The sequence below is a fragment of the Anabrus simplex genome, chromosome 1 (assembly GCF_040414725.1).
Source record: "Anabrus simplex isolate iqAnaSimp1 chromosome 1, ASM4041472v1, whole genome shotgun sequence".
NCBI lineage: Eukaryota > Metazoa > Arthropoda > Insecta > Orthoptera > Tettigoniidae > Anabrus > Anabrus simplex.
In genome coordinates this window covers 960,148,650-960,171,968 of record NC_090265.1, presented here as the reverse complement: position 1 = coordinate 960,171,968, position 23,319 = coordinate 960,148,650, and the positions used below count along the sequence as shown (strand labels likewise).

The following is a 23,319-nucleotide window of genomic DNA, read 5'->3' as shown; positions in this document are numbered from 1 at the left end:
TAGGGTTTGAAATAGTTTGAATATTCCTTTAGAAAGAAGCATTCCGCCATAAGACCTATCTGTGTCGGTGCGACGTAAAGCAACTAGCAGGAAAAAAAAAAAGAAGCATGGTTATGTTTTAAGATTAAAGCGTGTAAGTAGGATACACATATTGTTGATTTCATTCATTGCTTATTGGATAAAAATATTTGGAAAATTCTGTCGTTCTTGTTGATAAACTTCCCATTGGTGCATATTCAATCTGGGAGGAATATGAGTTGTCTGTAACTGGATAAGAGAAAAAACGGGGAATTAGAATGATGAATGTGGAACCCAATACTGTAATAAATGTAGAGTGAGTGTTTATCGTATGAACTTACTTGTCTTGTCAACGTTAGCTGAGACCAATTGTTCTGGTTGTGTCTGAACGGCTAAGCTTGCTGCTCCTAGTGTAATATTGATGCTGTAGCGGAGGGGTGGAGCGTGGTGGGGAAGGGGGCGTGAGTTTCAAATTGTGCGTCTGTATTGTTGCTTGAGAGGCATTACCTGAATTGGATTGGACGGGTCTGGCATTAGGTGTGGCTATTGGAGCGCATGCGTTCTGTGATTTAAACATACGGCGTGGATTAACCTCGGAGTTGTTTCATATAACGGATTTTTGTTATTGATGACATTGTTAAGATTATTATTTTTGTTCTAAGTTTGATCCAAATAAATGTTCAAGTTTTCCATTTCATTCAATAATTTCCCTTTGCTTAGGCTTTTAATGACCGTAAAATCATTTTCTATTGAGATGAACTTATGGCCGGTTTGTCATATGCTGGCTCATGGCCGAATACTTATGCTTGGAAGCATTGTAATGTTCCAGATACCTCGTGTAAAAGCTCCTCCCGGTTTGTCCAAAATATGTGAACTCACACTGGGCACATTTTAACCTATAAACACCTGAACTTGAGTAAATGTTGTTGTTAATATTGACTCTACTGTGGTTTAGGAAAATGTTCTGATTATTATTTATTGTCTTGAAGGCTATGTTGACGCTGTGTTTTTTTTTTTTCAAATATTAGTGATATGATGGATAGCCGGGCTATTATACGTAAGGGTGGTGTAGCTGTTTGTCTTTGGTTTCTCTGGGACTAGGTTGGACGATAACCTAATTTTGATCTTACTAATTAACCGATTGATAACATTTACTTTAAAGCCATTGTACTGAGCTAACTGTCTTACGTAATTTAGTTCTGTTTCCAAACTTTTTGGCGAAAGAGGAATTTTTAGTGCTCTATATTTTAGACTATGATAGGCAGCTAGTTTTTGGGTCTTTTAAGCTCCTCCCGGTTTGTCCAAAATATGTGAACTCACACTGGGCACATTTTAACCTATAAACACCTGACCTTGAGTAAATGTTGTTGTTAATATTGACTCTACCAAAAACTAGCTGCCTATCATAGCCTAATATATAGGGCACTAAAAAATTCCTCTTTCGCCAAAAAGCTTGGAAACAGAACTAAATTACACAAGACAGTTAGCTCGGTACAATGGCTTTAAAGTAAATGTTATCAATCGGTTAATTAGTAAGATCAAAATTAGTTTATCGTCCAACCTAGTCCCAGAAAAACCAAAGACAATCAGCTACACCACCCTTATGTATAATAGCCCGGCTATCCATCATATCACTAATATTTTAAAAAAACACAGCGTCAACATAGCCTTCAAGACAATAAATAATAATCAGAACATTTTCCTCAACCACAGTAGAGTCAATATTAACAACATTTACTCAAGGTCAGGTGTTTATAGGTTAAAATGTGCGCAGTGTGAGTTCATATATTTTGGACAAACCGGGAGGAGCTTTTACACAAGGTATCTGGAACATTACAATGCTTCCAAGCATAATAAGTATTCAGCCATGAGCCAGCATATGACTGAAACCGGCCATAAGTTCACCTCAATAGAAAATGATTTGACGGTCATTAAAAGCCTAAGCAAAGGGAAATTATTGAACAAAACGGAAAACTTGTACATTTATTTGGATCAAACTTAGAACAAAAATAATAATCTTAACGATGTCATCGATAACAAAAATCCGTTATATGAAACAACTCCGAGGTTAATCCACACCGTAAATCAGAATAAAGTTCCCAGTATGTTTAAATCACAGAACGCATGCACTCCAATAACCACACCTAATGCCAGACCCGCCAAATCCAATTCAAGTAATACCTCTCAAGCAATAATACAGATGCACGATTTGAAACTTACGCCCCATTCCCCACCACGCTCCACCCCTCCGCTACAGCATCAATATTACACTAGGAGCAGCAAGCTTAGCCATTCAGACACAACCGGAACAATTGGTCCCAGCTAACGTTTACAAGACAAGTAAGTTCATGTGATAAACACTCACTCTACATTTATTACCGTATTGGGTTCCACATTCATCATTCTAATTCCCCGTTTTTTCTCTTATCCAGTTACAGACAACACATATTCCTCCCAGATTGAATATGCACCAATGGGAAGTTTATCAATAAGAACGACGGAATTTTCCAAATATTTTTATCCAATAAGCAATGAATGAAATCAACAATATGTATCCTACTTACATAACCATGCTTCTTTCTAAAGGAATATTCAAACTGTTTCAAACCCTAACATGAACGACTTTAACCAAGGTTCCAGTATTGTTAAAATTCTTACACTCAGGCGACCATATCAGCTGAAGAAACGCCAACTCACGCAGTGATAAATTCTAGTCGATACAATTTGAGAAACCCTAATTCACGCTGTGATCAATCGAATCCACAATTGGAAGTCTAGTCATTATAAAATAAGTTAATTCATTGTTCATAAATTCTGGCAGAACAAAAATTGGTACCAAAATTTCTAAAACCCACGCAGAGGAAGGTAATAACCAATACGAATAGAATTCAGAATAAGGTCAACGTGATTTGGATAAGAAATGAAATTAAAGCAACATACAAAAAGAAAGCTCTCCTAAATTTACGATTATATAACGTTCATTTACTTTTGGCCCAAAAAGTTCTTACGACTCAGGCGACCATAACAATTGAAGGAACCCCAACTCACGCAGTGATAAATTCTAGTCAACACAATTTGAGAAACCCCAATTCACACTGTGATCAATCCAATCCACAATTGGAAGTCTAGTCATAATAAAATAAGTTAATTCATTGTTCATAAATTCTGGCAAAGTTAATGCACATATTGTACATATTGTAAACTATTGTAAACTATGTAAATAGCATAAGACAATTGTATTTAGTATTAAGTTAGTTTACTATAAGTTCCAATGTTATAGTTTTAATTCTTGACGTTAAGTTTAATATAGGCTGAAGATGCCCATAACTAGGGCGAAACATGTCCCTAACTGGTGTGTTTAATTCATGTAGAATTTAACCACTAAAAATATATATTTGTGTTGAATAGATGGACACAATATTTTTAATCTTGAAAGATTTTACTTAGATGGCATCTCATACGATAGCATTGGTCAAAGCATTTCTTTTCTACCCCGTCTTGTTGGGTTATCTTTCTGGGGGGTGGTGTGGAAATTTTTGACCTGAGAAGATGGAAGGATTGAATTTCCAAGTCGCATTTGTGGCATATAAAAGATATTTTAACAGATTCAAGATGTCTTTGTACATATCTCGGCCTTTCGGGAATGTGAATTGCTTATGTAATTGAGGTATTTAGTTTTCTTTTATCTTCTCTTTGTTTTATTACTGCTTCGTTTTGTGCTCACCATGGTTGGGTTAGAAAGGTTTCCCTCATTACATGAGTTTCTAATTTATTTGTGTGTTAACTTTACTTTTACACGCTTCTTTCGGTATTTTTATTTACCGATCCACTATGTTTATTTTGAGAACAGAAGGTGACCCGGATTCGCGCGCGCGCGCGCGTGTGTGTGTGTGTGTGTGTGTGAGAGAGATTGTTTGCTGTGTGCCGACCGAGACCTTTTACTCATGTCGCTTCAATAACATTCCGCTTGAGCTCATGTTGTATTATTTTGTCGCGTGTTTTGTATAATTCATGTCCACTTCATAGGCTTGGTATGAATACAAGCTTACAACGTGATTGGCCTGCTTCTGTGTGTTTTGGTGTTGGAGACACTCTGTCTCTTTAAAATGGACCACTTTCTGGTTCATATTGTCTGAGCTCGAGAGCGGTTGTTTATTTTGTTATGTGCTGTGCGTTGACGTTTTTATACGTCCCTTTATTTTGGCGACATAACCCCTTGGTCTCTGTGTGAGCGTGGGTGGTTCTGGCGCTTGATTCGTAATACCTTTTGTGCCTAATTTACTTATTTATTACTTGTTTCATATTGCTGTCATTGGCTTTCTTTACCTATTTTCGAGTTTATTATGTTTTATTATTTGCGGGTTGCCTTTCGATACCTTTGCTGTTTGGCGTGAAACCGTGGTAACTTCCCCTTTTCTCTTTGCATTTATTTTATGAGCTCGGTGCACCCTTCCCTCTTCTCCCGTTTTAAGCTCTTTTACTTAATGATATTGTATTCTCGGGGGACGTGATTTTTATTGTTGAGGGTTTTATGTCTTATCTGAGGAATTAAAAGGGAGAATGTTATGATTAGGTGCTGTTACTCCCTAAACTTATGACTGTTTAGACCTGATGTGCTACAAAGAAATGTTTTGTACCCACCTGAATTCATATTCTTCAATTAATTATGATAGATGCCAAGTCCTTATACCAAACTTTTCATCACGTCTTTTATGAAGGTAGTCTGGTGTATTTTGATTATGGGCCACATATTATTAAGATTACCTATTTGATTTTTGGCCCCCTTGTTTTACCTATGCAACCTTTTTTTTTTTCTCTCTCCATAATAAATTTAAGTTCTTGCCCTTATTAGTTATATTTTTATTTCTTTGCATCTCTTATATGTTTGTTACCTGTAAGAGGCCCGGGTCCAGTTCCTGGCAGTTTTTTGCTAGTTTTGACCAAATCCACTGCAATGGGTCTTCGTCATGTTCTTAGTGTCAGTTCAGAGCTCACAGTCAGTAATTTTGTTTTTAAGAGAGTCGATATTGTAATGGTAAACCAAGAACACACTATCTGCCGCAGGTCCCAGGTTTATCATTACATCACCAGCTAACAGTAAGAATGTCAATAACAAACTTAAAGTAAACAGAGTAGAAAGTCAAGATAATTTACTGGAGGCTGGAATCAAAGTTGGTGCTACAAGAATGCAAGGGAGGTTTGCAGTCGACAGTGAAGGAAAATGAAACTATGAACAGCAGACAACCAGTTTGCAACCTGAGGTATGTTCCATCTTGAGACGGCGAGTCGTACACTCCCCGCAGGGGAGGCTTGGGCACGCCAGCAGCTGCCGTAGAAACGTGGAATAAAAACAAAGCCGTTGTTATTGTACAGACTTATTTCTGAGCACTTCATAACATATGGAATCACTGCGTGGATCATCTAGATGAACATCAACTATATTCATTTGCACATACTATTTGTTTTGGCACGAAAACTCCTAAAAGAACACAGAGGAAAAACACACACTCTCACTTGCCGCCATCTAATCAGGATCTGCTATTTAAAGAACTCAAACTTGCATCAGAATTGAGTGAAGTGAAAGATGGGCAGTTGAAGATAGAACAAATAGGGCACTTTCTTGAAACAAAATTAAAGAGTGACATTATGCAGTACATTGACGACCTGGTTGAGAAACGCTTTAAATAAATGCCGCGGGTTGTAGAGTCGGGTTTGAGACCTGAAGGAGGAAGCCAGCGCCTTAACCGTCTGAGTCGCTCAACCCAAGTACACCCGAAATGAATATGTTAATCCAGTGAACGGCCCTGGTAATGTTAATGTTGACATATGGCATAACAGCACTTCACACAATGATAGTAACCTTAGTAATGAAACGTTCAGACACTAAAGATAGAACAGGTTTTTACCCATTAAAGAACATGAGTACAAAAACTCTACTGACTAAACATTGATATTTAACCACATGGATGAGCTTCAGTTCGGCGCTGTCTGCTTGATAACAGATAACTACAGCATGAATCTGAAGGTGTTGGTAGTGTAAAACCCTATGTTACAAACCCAGCTAATCCCTCAGGTCACTATTTCTTCTGTGTAACAGTATACAGATTGCTCCATCTGGGACACTATAAGTTTTGTTATACTCCAAGATCCAGCCAAACATTTCCGCAGACAAAGCACAGATTACTATAAAATACACTTGCATCTAAATTACTCGACATTTTGAAGCACACAGACACTGACGGAATAACACAATATAAGCTATATTCTATCTAAATTAATATTTTTTGAGGAACACAAATAGTTTGGAAGTAGAGAAATGGCTTCCCTAACCTCAGACTTATTCTCAAAATGATGTATGCATGCTACAATTGTCTCATGGACTTCAAATAATCACGATGTATATTACTAATCCATTTCTTTCTTAATGTTCTATTCCATAGAAAACTTAAGAAGAATAGTTGTATGAGAGGCATTGCCATAGTTAGACTAAAACCTGGTCCACCTAGTGCACTCATGTTCTATAATAGGTAAAAACACGATCAAAACGAGCACATTCTCACATTACTGTGTATAATTACAGATCCTATGTGTCCACTGACACATATAAATACACTCGCACACTTATATTCTACAAAGAAACTAACATTTATCGTAAACTTTCATAAAATTACACCGACTACATACGATAACAACAAACCAAAACAAACCCACATTTCCAACAATTCCGGCTACTCGTTTCGCCATCTTTGAATGATCGAGAGTAGCATTAAGGTCCGAGGATTGGAGCCGGTCTTGTTTTATGTGAGTCCTCTACGTTTCCTAAGATTCTTGTGCGCATTTCATGGCGGTAATATGCTTTCATGGTGTGAATGATTCCTTGTTCGCATGGTTGATTTAATGAAGTCTTGTTCGGCGGTAAGAAAACACATTGATGTTCTTAAGCTCACAATTCACAATGTGTGCTGCACAGTTGTCAACCAGCAAAACTATTTACAGTCCAGCCTATTATCCCACTTCAGTAGCCGTTCTTTGAAAATCAAGGCACTCATCCATGCGTTAGAGTTGGAATGATAGTCCTCTGGAAACTTATTGATGCTTTTAAAGCAACATAGGTTCTTACTTTTCCCAATCACTAACAGTCATTTTTTCCACCACATATACTCGCACAGCATAAATCTGTTACGGGTTCCTTGGAGGTTATACAGCCGTTAGCAATTTCATTTCTGAACAAGTGTGTTCAGGCAAGGTGCAGTAATAGAGTGCAGTCTCATCAGCACTCGGGAGGGAATTCAGAAACAGTTTTAGGCCACTCCTCTTCTTCCCACCTCTCGGCAGCGACAGAATCAGTGTCGTTCTACTCACCATCCATTCATTTGCACACAACATTTTCTCATTTCTTCCAGCGGTGAAACCATCCTTCTGTCGCCACAAAAATATTTCCCATTTTTTTGGTTAGTTCTTCGGCCTTTTGCTGCATCACAGGACCGTCAACACGAGCATCGTTCTCACGAACATTTGAGAACCAAAGTTTTAGAGCTGATTCAACTTGACCGTCTTTTCCACCACGATTTTGCTTACTAGTTTGCCCAGAACGGTTGTGAAATTCGTAACTCCAGAGCAGCATTGCATTGCATCATTGTAGGAAATTTGTCATAACGTTCTATAATTGAAAGTTTCTCTTTAATGGTTAAGTCTTTACATTTGCTTTCCACACTAGCCATCACTGTACTACAACACTAAGAACGTCACAGTGCGAAAGCTTTAATAAGCCTCGAGTGAGTGGTCCTTGGCTAAACTACCGTAAGGGAAGAAACAATAGAGAAAGGGTGTGAGGGAGGGTTACCACCTGCGCTGACCAGTTTTCTACAGTTCACCTGCCACAAAAGATGAGACGTGAAACTGGCCCTGAAAACAGGTGCAGTGTAAAAACTGGTTTTTGAAGGTTGGGAGTATTTGCTTTGTATGCACTCTACTCGTATACTTGAGAACTAAATCCTTGAAAACAAATGTGATAATATAAACTGAATTCATGTTCACAATAAATGGAAGATTTTCAATGTTTCAGTATTTGTTCATACCGGACTTCATAAAAGTTATTATATAGCCGTGTTGAAACACCGGATCCCACGAGATCTCCGAAGTTAAGCAACATTGGGCGTGGTCAAGACTTGGATGGGTTGCCACATGCTGTTGGTGGGGGGGTTAGGGAATGGAGGAGCGGAAAGGAACTGGCCACCCTGCCGTACGTAAAGTCCGTCTCAGACACACCTCTGTGAAGGTTCGGACCTGCCTTCGGGCAGAATACACACTCACCTTACCCTTACATTGACTGAACTCATATAAATATTTATGTTTCATGACATAACCTCACCAACAATGCGATCGTATCGTATGTACATATGATGTAATAATAATACTAATACTAAATGGATGTAAGCACGTCATAGTTATACATTACAAGTAATAACAATAATAACCATAATCGAAAAAAAATTGAGCTCGATATTTGCATTAATTACCCGTAGGTGATAGAATATTGTTTTCAAGTTATATCTGTTTATCACACGTGTCAATATCCCCCCTATAACTTGAAACAATTTCCACGCTTTGTCACGCTCTCTTGGTTCTCACCATTTAACTACACACAGCCCTCCAGTTGTCGCGCTGTCAAAGTCCACAGTTCGTAGCCCGGCGGTTCCATCGGTCACCACCACCTTCCCATGGTGGGGCCTCTGGGTCCAGTCGATGGTGTCTTAGTTCCTGGTGATGGTGACCGACAGGTCCTTGCGTGGCATTGGAAGATCCGCTCGATTTCCACTCATTCGTACCTTTGTGTTCTGGCAGGTGGCACCCTTCTTTGTTGGTTGTCGGTTCGGACCCCATTGGTTCTCAGTCTCCTACCGGGGACCCACTGGCTTTGTCATTGCCGTCGCTGCCTCAATCTGCTGAGACATCGTCTGAGCCTCCCCATAGTTCTTTTCCATACTGAACATCCTCCCTGGACAGTTCACGGTGCGGTGGAGCTTACTGCGGCTGTCAAGCGCTTTGCTCTTGGTGTCATACTGCTACAGCCCATTCACCGTTGCGTCGTCTGGTTGTTCGGTCTCGGCATTGAATACCCGCGGTGTTCTGTTAATGCGCTGAGTCCTCTCCTGCAGCTGGACTCGGTAGTCGGCTCTCGGTTGGTGGACACTGCCGCGCCCGCTGAACTCTCCCACAGCTTCCTCGCAGGTCAAACATGACTGCGGGCTGCATCGTACATCCATCTCCTGCCCACGAAGTCCAGCGATCGGGTATTTGGCTCCCTCTTCTGACGTCAATCCGGTCTTGAACTGGGCCCCGATTTTCTCCTACAGTTTTCCAAACTGGGCCTCAATGTTCCCCTTGAGTTTTCCTAACTGGGCCTCGATGTTCTCCTCGAGTTTTCCGAATTGGGTCTCGATGTTCTCCTAGAGTTTTCCTAACTGGGTCTCGATGTTTTTAGCCAAGGAAATTAACTGTTTAAACACCACCACGGTCCTGTGGTCGTTCTTCATTTTCAATTCCAGTTGTTTCTAATAGTCCTGTCATGTTATATAGATGTTGTTGATATAGATTCCCATGGGGAATCAACATCTATATCATCTGATGGCCAAGCAGGCATCAATTTTTGGTAATGAGACAAAGTCTCTCATAGTGCATTAGCACTGTCCGTGGCTCCAAGTAGCCTACACGGTGGACTCCACGGTATGCACTAGCCATGCATCTTGGTGGGTGTGCTAAGTACCAAATAATGAGCCCAATTTAGCACATGGGGCGAAACGCGGGCAACCAGAATTGAGTTAGCTGGATAATTTATAATGTCCAGTAACGGACTCTTTATATTGGTATTATAGTCCTGTCATGGTCGCCAGTGAACGTATCCACAAAGACGCACACGAGATGCTGTCAGTTGGTACAACTTTTATTTTATTCACATCTATTTACGAATTAACACACACGCACAACCTTAATCACTACTGTCACAAACGAAACACATCCCAAAGCCACCATTTAAAAAAATGCCAATTGCTGCACATGGAGATTACAACCTTGAAACACAGTTGAAACAGTTGCCTACTGACTGCCTACCTCGGCATGTCAGCCTAACCACAACACGTGTTCACCAGTGAAACTCCTACTTAACAACTCCCTAACCAACAACTCTTTGTCACTGTCAAGATCGTCTCCTTATATATGTGCCTGGCCAGGCTTCTAGAAAGCTACATTACAAAAAAAACTACCTTCTTGAAGATTCTACAGTGCCTAATACATAGATTATTATGTACAGAATATTTTCCATCGTTCTATTGCCTATTACCATTCTGGAAGTTACAGTGTGTTTCACAATTATGGATTACAAATTATATATACAGGTTAGAATAAATTATAATACCGGTATTAATTTACAGGTATATACATTAATTCAACTCGTATACATATTTATGTACAGCACATGTTTCATGACATAACCTCACCAACAACGCAATCATATCGTATGTACATATGATGTAATAATAATAATAATAATAATAATAAATGGATGTAAACACTTCATAGTTATACATTACAAGTAGTAATAAATGACCATAATCGTAAAATAATAATTTGAGCTCGATATTTGCATTAGTTACCCATGGGTGAGAGACTATTGTTTTCAAGTTATATCTGTTTATCACACTTGCGTCACAGTTACACAGTTATTTAAATACCAAAGTTTCTTCAAACATAATTCTTGCCATATTTGAAATGTTTATGAGTCCTAAAACACAATTCTTCTAAACAGTTATCAGTTACCACAAAATTTCACATAATAATAATAATAATAATAATAATAATAATAATAATAATAATAATAATAATAATAATTTTTTTACAGTTCAAGGAAAAGATTTTCAATATAAATTGTCCATTAATGTTCATGATTTCCTACAACATATGTTTTATACAGATAATTTTTAAAATGCTCACCAGTTCAAAATTAGATAACACTGTACCTGACATTCTCAAAATAAAATGAAAAGATTTCGATGACTTCTTGCTGTCCTAACTACGGTCACAAGCAGGACGAAAGAAATGCAAGCCAAAATAGAGAACTATTTATCATTGTTACCTGTGGCACTAAAGGTGCAACCTCTTCTCAACATTTATCTGGAACGCATCTGTTATGGTGCGAAAATTGACGCTAATTCCGTATAGCAGTTTCGCGGGAAGTTTTGCTTATTAATTGCCTGTTATCCACAGGTACAGTGTTATGACACAACACGACCATCAGTATGACAGCATTGTCATCGCATAGAGGGGATGAGGAAGTGACCTTGTGACAACCAATCACAATGAGAGTTCCAGGCAGCAGCATCCTGAAATATCAAACCAATTTGATTCCTGGTGAGCAGCGAAGTGCGCCTCGAGATGTGAGGTGTACGGCTCCAACATGTTTCCACTCATTTGCTACTGTTGGTTTGTTCCCTCATCACCACACAGTGAAATGAACAACTCCAACATGTTTATGGTCTTATGTTCTTTGCAATCTTGTCACGCATTCTTATGTCCATGGAGTTCTAAACCAAGACATTGGATATGGCTACCTTCCGAGGATCATTGCTGATAACGTTAATGCACAGCTGGGCTGAGTAGCTGAGGTGGTAGAGCACTTGCCTTCTGCGTTCAAGTAGGCGGGTTTGATCCGGCTCAGTCCGGTGGAGTTTGAAGGTGCTTAGATATGTCATCCTCATGTTTGTAGATTTACAGACATGTAAAAGAACTGTGGGACAAAATACCAGCACCCCACCATCTCCAAAAACCATTAAAGTAGTTAGTAGGACATAAAACAAATAACAGTTTGCATAATATAGGTTACCAATATAAATGGTCCGTTATTGTACATTATAGGTTAGGTTGGCATGGTTTGAAAGCAGAGAAAAAGAACATCTTCTTTGAATCAAGATACAAAATACTTTATTCATGCAAAAAGTGGTATTAGCACATTTAAACAGTTTTGTATCAACCCTGTCCTACATTAACACAGGTGACTGGTTGCATGACTACGCCACGCTTGCACTACAGCCGCACAGCGCTGGCAGTGTTGCATTGTCCGAAGTCTTGCAACAAAGCAGTGAAATTCGTTATCTAATAGAACCTGCTGGTGCAGTGTCCTTCTCGGCATTCTTAGTCCATTTCACCACATCAAGTGTTCTGATTTAAAATCCTTCCCCACAATATGAAGGCTTTGCGCAATTTCATGTGCTTTAAACTACTAATTTACAGCATTGCTGTTTTCTTTTGCTTCTCTAACCCACTCCAGAACATTTACGTCCACATTTTTAAGTTTTTATTTGTTCACACCATGGAAGGAATTTGTTTTTTTTTTTTTTTTTTTAATCCAATGATTTGTCTCTCTGGTTGTGCCAATAATGAATCACAAGGCTGCACTTTGTATTTCTGACTTGCCACTTTCACTGTAATTTTGTGAAGCATATTCTTACACATTCAACTTGAAGGATGCTGTTCTCTTGTTCATTTTCACTCTTGTTTGTGTACTGGATACTTCCTTATTAAACACTGTACTCGGCCACCTGGGATGTAGAGCTGGAAGGGCATTGAAAAATCTAGGCTTCGCGGAGAGAGTAGCCAAGCCCAGTACACATTTGGTGCAGATTTGTGGTTTTTACCATTAACTGAAATGATGCAGTTGCTGCCAGGTCATTTGAAAGATTGTTTGTGATCCCCTCGCTCCTCTCCCCGATTCCTTTTTTCCCAGTTATTTTCTTCCCAATAACAGTCTAAAATTAAGGGGTGTGGGGAATATAGGCAAGTTATTATTCAATGCACAGTTGGCTTTCACGTCCTAACTGGTTTGCATTATTTCATAGTGATTGAACAGGTTCTTGTAGCTTCATAGTTTCTTTTGAAGTATGGTATCATATAGACTTCAGTCTCCTACACATAGGACCAATTTGATTACAGTACTAATAATTGAAGCGATGCGCCGAGAAGGGATCTAATTGACATTTTTTCTGAAAGTGAGGATGCATCGGATTAAGGATCTATATAAACGTTCCTGTATAGTGGCGTAGTCATGTGGAAGAATTCAGAACTTGTTGCTGTGCTAGAGGGTGGAGAACTTCTGTCTCGCGTGGAAAAGGGATCTAACTCCAGTGCGTAATAGAGATTTTGGTGGTTAGACCCCTATTTGGTGCATCGCTTCAATTATTGTAATTCAGTGTACATAGCTCTGAGTGAACAACAAGTATGCTTTCTTTGGCCTCATGACATTAACACAACATTATAATAAAGCTTAATATAATCTGTGATTGTAAAATAATGTTGATTGTAGTTTATAAATGTACATCCACTTTGAAGTTCGTTTGTAAAAGCATAGTCTTAAAAGAATTTTTTCTTGAAAGGCATAGGTAATTTTTAACTGAAAATCTTTTCTCCTTGTTTGGTGAATAATAACTGTATGGGCTTGTTGATTCCAGGGAGGCACTGCAGCAGTTTTTGTGGTCAGTTCGATCCTCAAATGGTGCCTTTCACATGCATGTTGGAGGAGAAGAGGATATCAGAGGTGTATATTGTGCTCTTGCAGTTGCTAGACTTACAAACACCTTTCAAGAAAGTCTATTTGAAAACTGCGCTGAGTGGATTATCAGGTAAATTTTATTGTGTGTATTGCAGCTTTTAATTTCAAGGAAAGTGAATAAATGAAGGGAATTTCTCGACTGTATAATTCATGATACAGATGTTGATTCCTGTAGGGAATCTGAAATATTTGTCCCAAATGAGTAAATTTATAATACCAATATAAATGGTCCGTTATTGGACATTATAAATTTTCCAGCTAACTCATTCCTGGTTGCCAGCGTTTCGCCCCCATGTGCTAGGTTGGGCTCATCAGTTGGTACCTAGCACACCTACAAAGACGCATGGCTAGTGCATACCATGGAGGCCACTGCGTAGGCCACTCGGAGCCACCGGCACAAAGGCAAATTGCAGAAACAGTACGTAGACAATGTTTAAGGTTAAACATTGCAATGTAGCAGTCATAATTAGATGAAGGTGTTATTTATCACTTAGACACAGTCTAAAGTCGGTGTTTAAGAACTGATATTTAAACACTGCTGGGGACACTGTTTAACCTCAAAGTATAGGAGCGAATCACAGTGGTTGCTTACTATGGAGCATGTAATTTGAGACCGTTCAGGGGAGAATTGTTAGTCAGGCGGCCTCCTGTATGTCTGTTGCGAGATCAGAGCAATACTTTTGAAATGTATGGGGAGGCACAGTTTTGAAACTATTTCGCTTTTCAAAGAAAACTGTAAGGGACTTGTTGCGCGTCGTGGGAGATTTTCTTGGGCACGACACAAGATGTGTAGATCATTTCATGTTAAGAAAATGGTATTTCTCTTATGACAACGGGGTTCCCATATCGAACGGCTCTGCTCATCACCATCACGGGAAAATGGCAGCACATAAATTAGTGAAATTCATTATTTAAGTTCAAGATAAAAAGCGGAAGAAACTTTAGCTGCAAATTATTTTTATGAACTAAAGGGGATGGCGGGGGTTTACAGGGGCTATCTCTAGTTTGTACAGAATCAGAGGTAAATTAAGGCACATAAGAAAACCCCAGCATTGAAGTGTAGGGCAAACTGGGGGAGAAAGTATACAAATAACTCTTATGGGCTTGCAGGGTGAGGGATGCATGTAATTGCATTTAATACATTTCTGCAGGCAATGCGGGTACTACTGTGCTATCCTATCATAACGTTCTCAGCCATAACGCAAATAAATCATTATATTAATATTAAAAGAAAGGAATCACGCGTAGGCTAATCACATAACACTCACTCAACACAATACAAATAGGCCTCTGCACTGATATGAAGGCTAAAAGACACACGAAACAAATAAATACTGCAAATAGTTCTATAAAAGTTGACGGTATTAATGTTAAAGAAAGAAATCGCACACGTAGGCTTATCGTGCAACTCTCACCCAACACAAGACAATTATGCACTGATTTAAAGCCTTAAAAAACACACGCAAGAAATGAATACTGCAGATGACTTCATTACACAAGTGAGTTGCTGGCTTGTTGAGGCTTGTACCAGAGCAACACAGAAGGAAAATGCAGGAAGGCAATGAAGCGATGGCTGTTCCTGCCATTGTGATTTCTCCCTATGAATGTATTTACAAAAAAGGAAATGTTATGTAGCTGTTTTAATAACTCACGAGCAAAATGCCTCATCCTTTTTATCTATCTTTTATAATACTTTACAAAGTACAGTATAATATCCCTTAATCACAAGGAATTATGGGTGTCTCAGAGGGTTTGTGTTCACTCCTTGTAGATCCATAAGAACAATAGGCTACTGTTTTCTTAACATGGAATGAGCTATAGCTCATTGGCTGTCACCTTGCAGCTCCTTCTGACTTCACAATTCTTGTCAGCTGATGTATTTTATACTATGAATTGTGATAATGTAAATGTCAACACAGCGACTATGTGCCAGATAGTGGAGTGTGTTGTGTCTGCCATCAATAGTGTGAGGAGAAGATTTATCAATTTCGCTTACATAGATGAGCAACCTGCTATCAGGAATGATTTTGCTGTCCTTTCCAGGTAAATAATCTTTATGGATTGAATTATTCATCTCTTTAATAATATTGTGTGGACTCGTATACATGTTATCCATCACACTGGGTAACTTTCTTGGAAAAATAAGTGACATTGACCGTACCCGTATCAGAATAACTTGTCCTGATCATCAGAAGGCTCTCATGTGCATCATATGGAAGAAATTTTATTCTCTTAATTGCCAAGTAAGACACAATGCAGTAGTTCTTGTATTTGCCCTAACAACAATACTATATTCAAAGCTATACTTCACTATACGGCAAGCACAACAGTGGACAAAAATACGGACTAACCAGTTCATGTTAACGCTCCTTTACAATATGATGCAGCACTAGCTTAACTGGTGCTGGTGTATGCTGCTGCTGCTGCTGCTGCTACTACTACTACTACTACTACTACTACTACTACTACTACTACTACTACTACTACTACTACTACAACAGTTTAAACCTGCTTTTATGCTGCAGTTTTTGTGACATTGCAGGTGATATGTAACATAAAAATGAAAATAGGTGTCTTGTTGCTCATTGGCTGGCTCAACCCCGGCAGCAGAATATTTTAAAATTCCACTTTTCACTACTGCTTATAAAGAGGAGATGTTAGAGGACATCTTGTTGTTGATTCTGGCTATGCTTGTAATAAATGCTCACTCTGATTCTGAACACAAGGAACGCAGATGATATGCGTTATAATCGAACGCATGTTGTGGCCAAAAATGTGGTAGAAAGAACTTTTGGTTCATGGAAAAGATGATTTCCCTGTTTTGCATAGGGTCTACGAATGGAATTACAAAAATCCCTGGAAACCATTGTTGCGACTGCTATGCTACATAACGTCACTGTTCATTGCAATGAACTTGATCTGGAAGCAGACTTAGCAGATGATGAAGTGCCTGTTGGTCCAGTAACACAATACAACAGGAACTGGATAGCGTCAGCTCATAATCGGTAACTACTTCACCCACTAGGAATCATGCTACATCTCAAGTGAAAGGAGAATATATTCATTAATTATTACTTGTTTACATTATTCTTTATTAACTGAATCATGCCACTCCAGTAGGTTATAAACTTTCTCTTTAATTTCTTGTTTGATTAAATAAATATTCAGCAACACCTTCTTTTCTTGTAGTTCTAACACTTGCAGCTGTTTTGTAGAATCTTCATCATAATGCCTCCCTTATCCTCTTCCTGTTCCATGTGTTGCCTTTTGTTGCACTTGACACTGGGCGTACACAAAACATAGATGAAGTATAGAGGTTATACTTCTTTTTGCTATTGAGGCTATATTCATTGGAGAACAGAAGGTAATTCCAACTTCTGACCCCAACTTACCTTAGTGTCTGAGGTAAAGATTTTTTCCCTGTGGATTAAAACACGCTCTCCATCCTTTTAACTGCTACGACGAGAACCTTTCTCCATCTTATGCTCGCTGGACACTAGCAGCTGACTTTTAACAGTACCATCCACAGGAATCTGTTTTCATACAGAACAAAGACAACTTTTGTATTGACATTTATTTTAAATGCATTTCCTACATCAAGATATGATTCTTTAATAGCATCCATTACACTTACGTGACCGAGCTCTCCCTCATTGTCATAAGAGTTTTCAAGCGGTTCAGCTGAATCACCTACCACAGCCAGCATATTTTCCTCTATATGAATTAACAGACTAGCTGGTGGCCTACCTCCTATGGTTTCTAAATTTTTTTCTTCTCCAAGCTGCTCTTAGCCTGGACCTTCACTCTCTGTCACAGTCGTGTAAAAATACCCTATTAAATTGCTTATTGAGTCAATTTTTTCTGTTATATTGATTCAACATGATTAGGTTTCCAGTATAGAACAGCTTTGTTCCCATTGTAATCAATAAAAGCTGCAAAATTAACTTGGAACTTGCCCAATAATGACTTGGTGCCTTGTGGGGGTTCTGTAGAAAACTGCTATTGAAAGTCTCTGTCATTTTTTTCCAGGCTGCCTTCTTCTTCTGTAATGTTTCATTATTTTATGCTTCACACTCGACATAATCATCAGCTTTCACTATTTCTGAAAATACGACTGTGTCTTCAGTCAGATTTTCGGTACATTTAGCCATATTTGTAATACACGATAGCTGATTAATGGTGGCACCCACATTGATGAGTTTTCATTGATCACAGCTGGCAAAGAGTAGCATCAAAGACACTTCTATTTCCATTTTGGAGCTGATATGGAAACAAAGATGTCTTGCTGAACACCGGCTGAACACTGTTTAAGCAACGGAACATTGAATATTACTTGGATGTCGTCTGGGTAGGCGATGTCTAAGGCTTAAACCTTGTCATTATTTCTGCAGTTGGCCCATAGACACTAGTATAGTGCTCCGTTATACAGTACATAATTATTTTGTCAATCATGAAGTGATTGAGTCCATCAAATCTCAAAGTTGGCATTGTATTTCGGGCAACACTTACTCTCCCAGGAATCTCTTGTGGAACACCATAGCGTTTTAGATACACTTGAACAACTTCTCTACGGAAGTCAAGTTGTGATGTGCCCTTGTGATTCTTGCGTTAAAAGAACCATGCGTTCACAATGGCGATATCCAACAGCCAAGTGAAAATAGGCCAGTACCATTTTCTTGCACGAATACCAACACGGTATTGACCAATACCCTGGTCCATTATGTCTGTTCCTCCCATACCAGGGTTATATTTTGCGATACAGGCTGGACGAGGAACCATAACATTTTTCTTGTCTTTCTGGGAATATCTCTTCAAATTTCCTACTGGAGCCACTCCAGTACTGTTAGAGACAATGGTGACAATAGCATTATCCTTCCATCTACAAAAGCAATACCAATGTTGCATTCAATAGTGTGATGAAACTTCCCACGGGGCTCTTTAGAGAAAGCTTTCTTGTCTGGCAAGGGGCATGACATGGGTATGCGATTTTCTCTTATTGTACCAATTGTGCCGTATCCTAAATGCCTGAGATAACTGAACAGATTTATTCCTGTGAATAAATTGCCCATATGAATGTTGTACGGAATAAGTTTATTAGGCAGTTCATCCAGCATAAGCACTAACGGAGATGCAGCTTTACCAAATAGTCTGTCGTAGTCACTGTCACCACACGGGTTTTTGCCCTGATACAGGTCAAAGTCTATCAAATATCCATCACTTGTGTTTAGGCACCACATTTTGTAGCCAAACCTTATCGGTTTACCGCGTATAAATTGTTTACAACCATGGTGTCCATAGTACCTAATCATTGATTCATCACACGATAATGACACAGTTGGAAGAAAATTAGTTAGGCATTTTTTCCTCATTCTGTCCATCAGTGGTCGCATCTTCCACATCTTGTCTTCAACATTTGGTTTTGTGTTTCCCGCACAGTGGAGAAATTTCTGTATCTGAAGCAAGCGATTTCTCCTCATTGAATTGCTGACAAGGACATTGTTAACATCTTCACTAGCTTCCCAGGACATCCTCTTTGAAGGCAAAGGATTGTACCCACTTAGAAACAAAATAGCAAAGAAGCATTGCAGTTCTGGTACTGTTATTTCAGGGTTGGTTTCATTTTGGTACTGTGCAAAACGCTTACACTCTTCAGCAAGCTATTCTAGTGTTTCATCATCAAAAAACAATTCAAATAAATCAACACAGGACATATTTGAATAGGTTGTGTAGTCAGGAGGAGGGCAGGGAACATCAACACGTTCTAAGTCACCGTCAATCCATTCATAAATAGCTGGGTTGGCTAATGTTTCTAGAATCCACTCAGGAGCTTGTTTCTTCAGGTTGTTGTTGTTGTTGTCGCTGCTGCTGCTGTTGTTGATTTTTCTCTGTAGGCTGCATGGATGGTGAAAAAGTACTAGAGGAAATTTCAAGGGGTTCATAATCTCCTCCAATACGTTCGTTGTTTGCTAAGCGTATTTCAGCTGCAGCACGCAGCTGATGTCCAGTTAGGTTATGAACCAGAGTCGGGCTTAAAACTGGTAATTAACCCCGGCCTATTATCATGAAGATGACAAGTTATCGCAGCAGGAAGGAGATATTCGCAAAGAAAAGGCATTTAAAAGGATCTCGTGTCACAATCCGGGAGGACCTTACGTCTGCCAGACTTGAATGTGCCGCGCTGATCACCGGGAACTGGCGTTTTGCTTCTACAAATCTATTCGTCTGTGACTTCAAGTTATTTATAATCTTCATATATTATTTGATAGTGTTGTGACTTTGTGCCTGACAGAGTGTGAAACTGACCCATTTCTCCAATATTCATAAACATTGTGTGATTTCGCCTACTTGTTTTTACGGCTGACGATGACCTGGACTAGGGTCGAAACCGGTCCCATTTAAATAAGAATGTAATTACTATATTTCTTTCTTTTATGTATTGAATTGGTTGAAATTCAATTATTTAATTTTTAATGCCAGACTGGCGGTTCTGAAGGCGGCTATCTCCAAGTTCGGCGTCAGAAATGTCTGGACCAGTGATGGAGTTATCCTGTTTAAGACCGCTGACGGCAGCATGCACACACACTCTCTCTCTCTCTCTCTTTTCCTGTAAATAGTCAGAATAGGTCTAGAAGATGATTATGTAATATACCAACCTCCTTCAGAGGCGAGAAGGGGCATCAAACATTGCACGAGTAGATTGCAGAAGCATGCGAAAGGGAAAAGTATATTAGAAATTTTTCATACTAATATTAGAAGCATAAGGAAAAATAAGAACATTTTAGACGTTGTTTTGAAAGCATATGATCATAGGTTTGATGTCGTAATTTTAACAGAAAGTTGGTCACTGAGTAATGTAAATATAAGTAACCATGCCTTGTATAAATCTTATTACAATAAGGGTTCGGTTAACAAATGTGATGGTGTTGTATTAATGGTAAAAAATGGTTTGGAGCACGAAATGGAAATTATTCAGTATGATAACTTTAAATTTCTCAGAGTAGTAATTAACTATGACAACAAGAAAGTAGCTATTATAGGAGTATATCGGTCGCATGAATATCACAAACAGCGGTTTCTCAGTGCGTTAGATCATTATATCCAAGATAGATGCCATGTTGAAACCGAACTGATAATAGGGGACACAAATATAGACCTTTTAAATGAACACGACTGTGACGAATATCTCAACATGGTACAAGAAAGTAATTTTCAGTCCTTAATAAACAATCCTACTAGAGTATCTGGTACAAGTAAATCCTGTATTGATCATGCTTTGATTAAAAGTAGGTTGAGAAATGACGACATTCTGTCTATCGTCTCTCAAAGTAAAATTTCAGATCATTATCCTATAATAGTAAGTCTCAATATTCAAAATGCCTCGGTCCCTAATAATATACCAAATTTTGATGTAACTGTTTTAAAATAGATCATTTTGAGCTTAAAAATCATTTAAGTAAAATAAATTGGGGAGACATCTTAAACAGCAGTGATTTAGATATCAAACTTGATAAATTCGTGAATACAATTAAAAGCTGCATGAGCCTGTCCACTGTTAAATTGAAATCAAAGGAAGTCAAAAGAACAGAATGATTTCTTACGGTTTGGTAAAATCTATTCACACAAGAGACCGACTTTATCAACAATATTTAAAAAATAAGGATAACTTGGAAATTAAAGAACAGTACAGGAAATATAGGAACAAACTAAATGATCTAATTATGAAAACGAAAACTGAGTACTGTAGGAATCTGATCAATCGCAATTCAAATAACCGGGGTAAGGTCTGGGGCATAGTCAATGAAATAATACAAAGGTCCGTTAGAAAAGAAGAGATCAAGGAAATCAGATATAAAGGTGAAATCTGGAAAGATGATATAAATATTTGTAATAAATTATTTCATTAACGAAACCACTGAGAAAGCAAAGCATCACAGACAGATTTCCGACTCCACATTACATATTGCTCGCAACCCTCATACTTGCTTCCTTGCACCGGTAACAGAATACGATCTGAAGAGATCTTTGAGTGAAGTACATGAAAACAAAGCTGTAGGAATAGACAATATTTCGGCTCGAATTATTAAAGAAAATATAGTGTCATTAAAGGAACCGTTGCTGAATATTATCAATGATTCCTTCACCTTAGGTTACTTTCCAAAACAGCTTAAAACAGCAATAGTAAAACCTCTTCACAAGTTTGAAAATATTTATGACATTAGAAATTACAGACCCATTTCGATAACTACAACAATATCAAAAATATTCGAGAAATGCTTAAAGAACAATATTTACCAATTTTTAGAAAAACACCAAATACTTTCGCCCAGACAGTTTGGATTCATTAAAAATCTCGGAATGACTGATGTTATATCCGCCTTAACAAAGAGAATATACGAAAATCTTAATTCTTCTTTGCTCTCCACAGGGATATTTCTCGACCTTGAAAAGGCATTCGATAGTGTGTCACACCGCTTGCTCCTCCAGAAATGGGAAAAATACGGCTTTAGGGGTAATGTACTGGATTTGCTTGAGAGTTACTTGACAGATCGAGTACAGTATGTCAAAATTAATCAACATCTAAGCACACCAATGAGGATAATAAAGGGTGTCCCACAAGGCACAGTATTAGGTCCTTTATTGTTTATTCTATTTATTAATGATCTAGAGAAAACAATAGCAAATGCCGAACATACGCACATCGTAACATATGCAGATGAGACAGTCATTTATGTTTAGGGTGATAGCTGGAATCTCGTCAGACAGAGAGCAACTCGAGCACTGCTTAAAGTTAAAGCATGGTTAGATAATAATGAATTATTTCTAAACATTAAAAAGACAAAATTTATGAATTTTTCTGTAACAGATACACGAAACGATTTTAATGAATTAATTGTACACAACATCAACTGTAAATTTAATTGTAACTGCTACAAAATTTATAAAGTAAGTAATGTTAAGTATTTGGGATTACTAATTGATTCGAACCTGAAATGGAAAAGTCACATTACCGATTTAAGAAAGAAAATCAGAAGAACTGTTTATATATTTCATAATTTAAAATACATATCCAGTATGAAATTGTTAAGAGTGGTTTATTACGCTTTAGTTCAGTCTGTTCTTAGCTACGGAATTTTGGCATGGGGAGGAGCCTACAAAAATGTAATCAATAAAATACAGGATGTTCAAAACCTTATATTACGAATAATGTACCAGAAAGGAAGATTATACCCAAGTAGTCAATTATATGCTGAAGCAAATATATTTAATGTAAAACATCTCTATGCCCTTGAAATATACAAATATATTAACAAAAACAAAAATATAATTGAGAACATTAAACATGAATATTCAGCACGCAGTAATATGTACCACCGTTGTATGTTATACAAACCCAAACTTAGCATAACAAAGCGCAATTTCTTGTACTTCATTCCAGAATTCTTTAATGTCCTTCCCGGTTCTTTACAAACTACTTCATTAGGTCAGAAAATGAGTCTGAAGTGTCTTAAATCCTTTGTCAGGGATAATAAAACTGTTATGGAAGAAATAACTAAATGAGAATATCACGTCACCATATCCAATTTCTATTCAGTGCTCCACCATGTGCTGTTGATCATATCCATCACTCACTCATACCCATACTCGTACTTCAGGCATCATTTTAAAATATATTTCTCTCTATGTAATTAATATTCTAAATT

General features: G+C 38.2%; 1 protein-coding gene across 3 annotated transcripts in view; it reads left to right on the top strand.

Moving 5' to 3' along the window:
* Fntb (Farnesyl transferase beta subunit) overlaps window positions 1–23,319 on the top strand; it is a 339,753-nt gene that overhangs the window by 137,818 nt on the left and 178,616 nt on the right. For all 3 annotated transcript variants that reach the window (XM_067136752.2, XM_067136751.2, XM_067136753.2), the window contains exon 5: window positions 13,518–13,688. In XM_067136752.2, coding sequence (XP_066992853.1) covers window positions 13,518–13,688 — 171 coding nt within the window. The remainder of the gene's footprint in view (window positions 1–13,517; window positions 13,689–23,319) is intronic.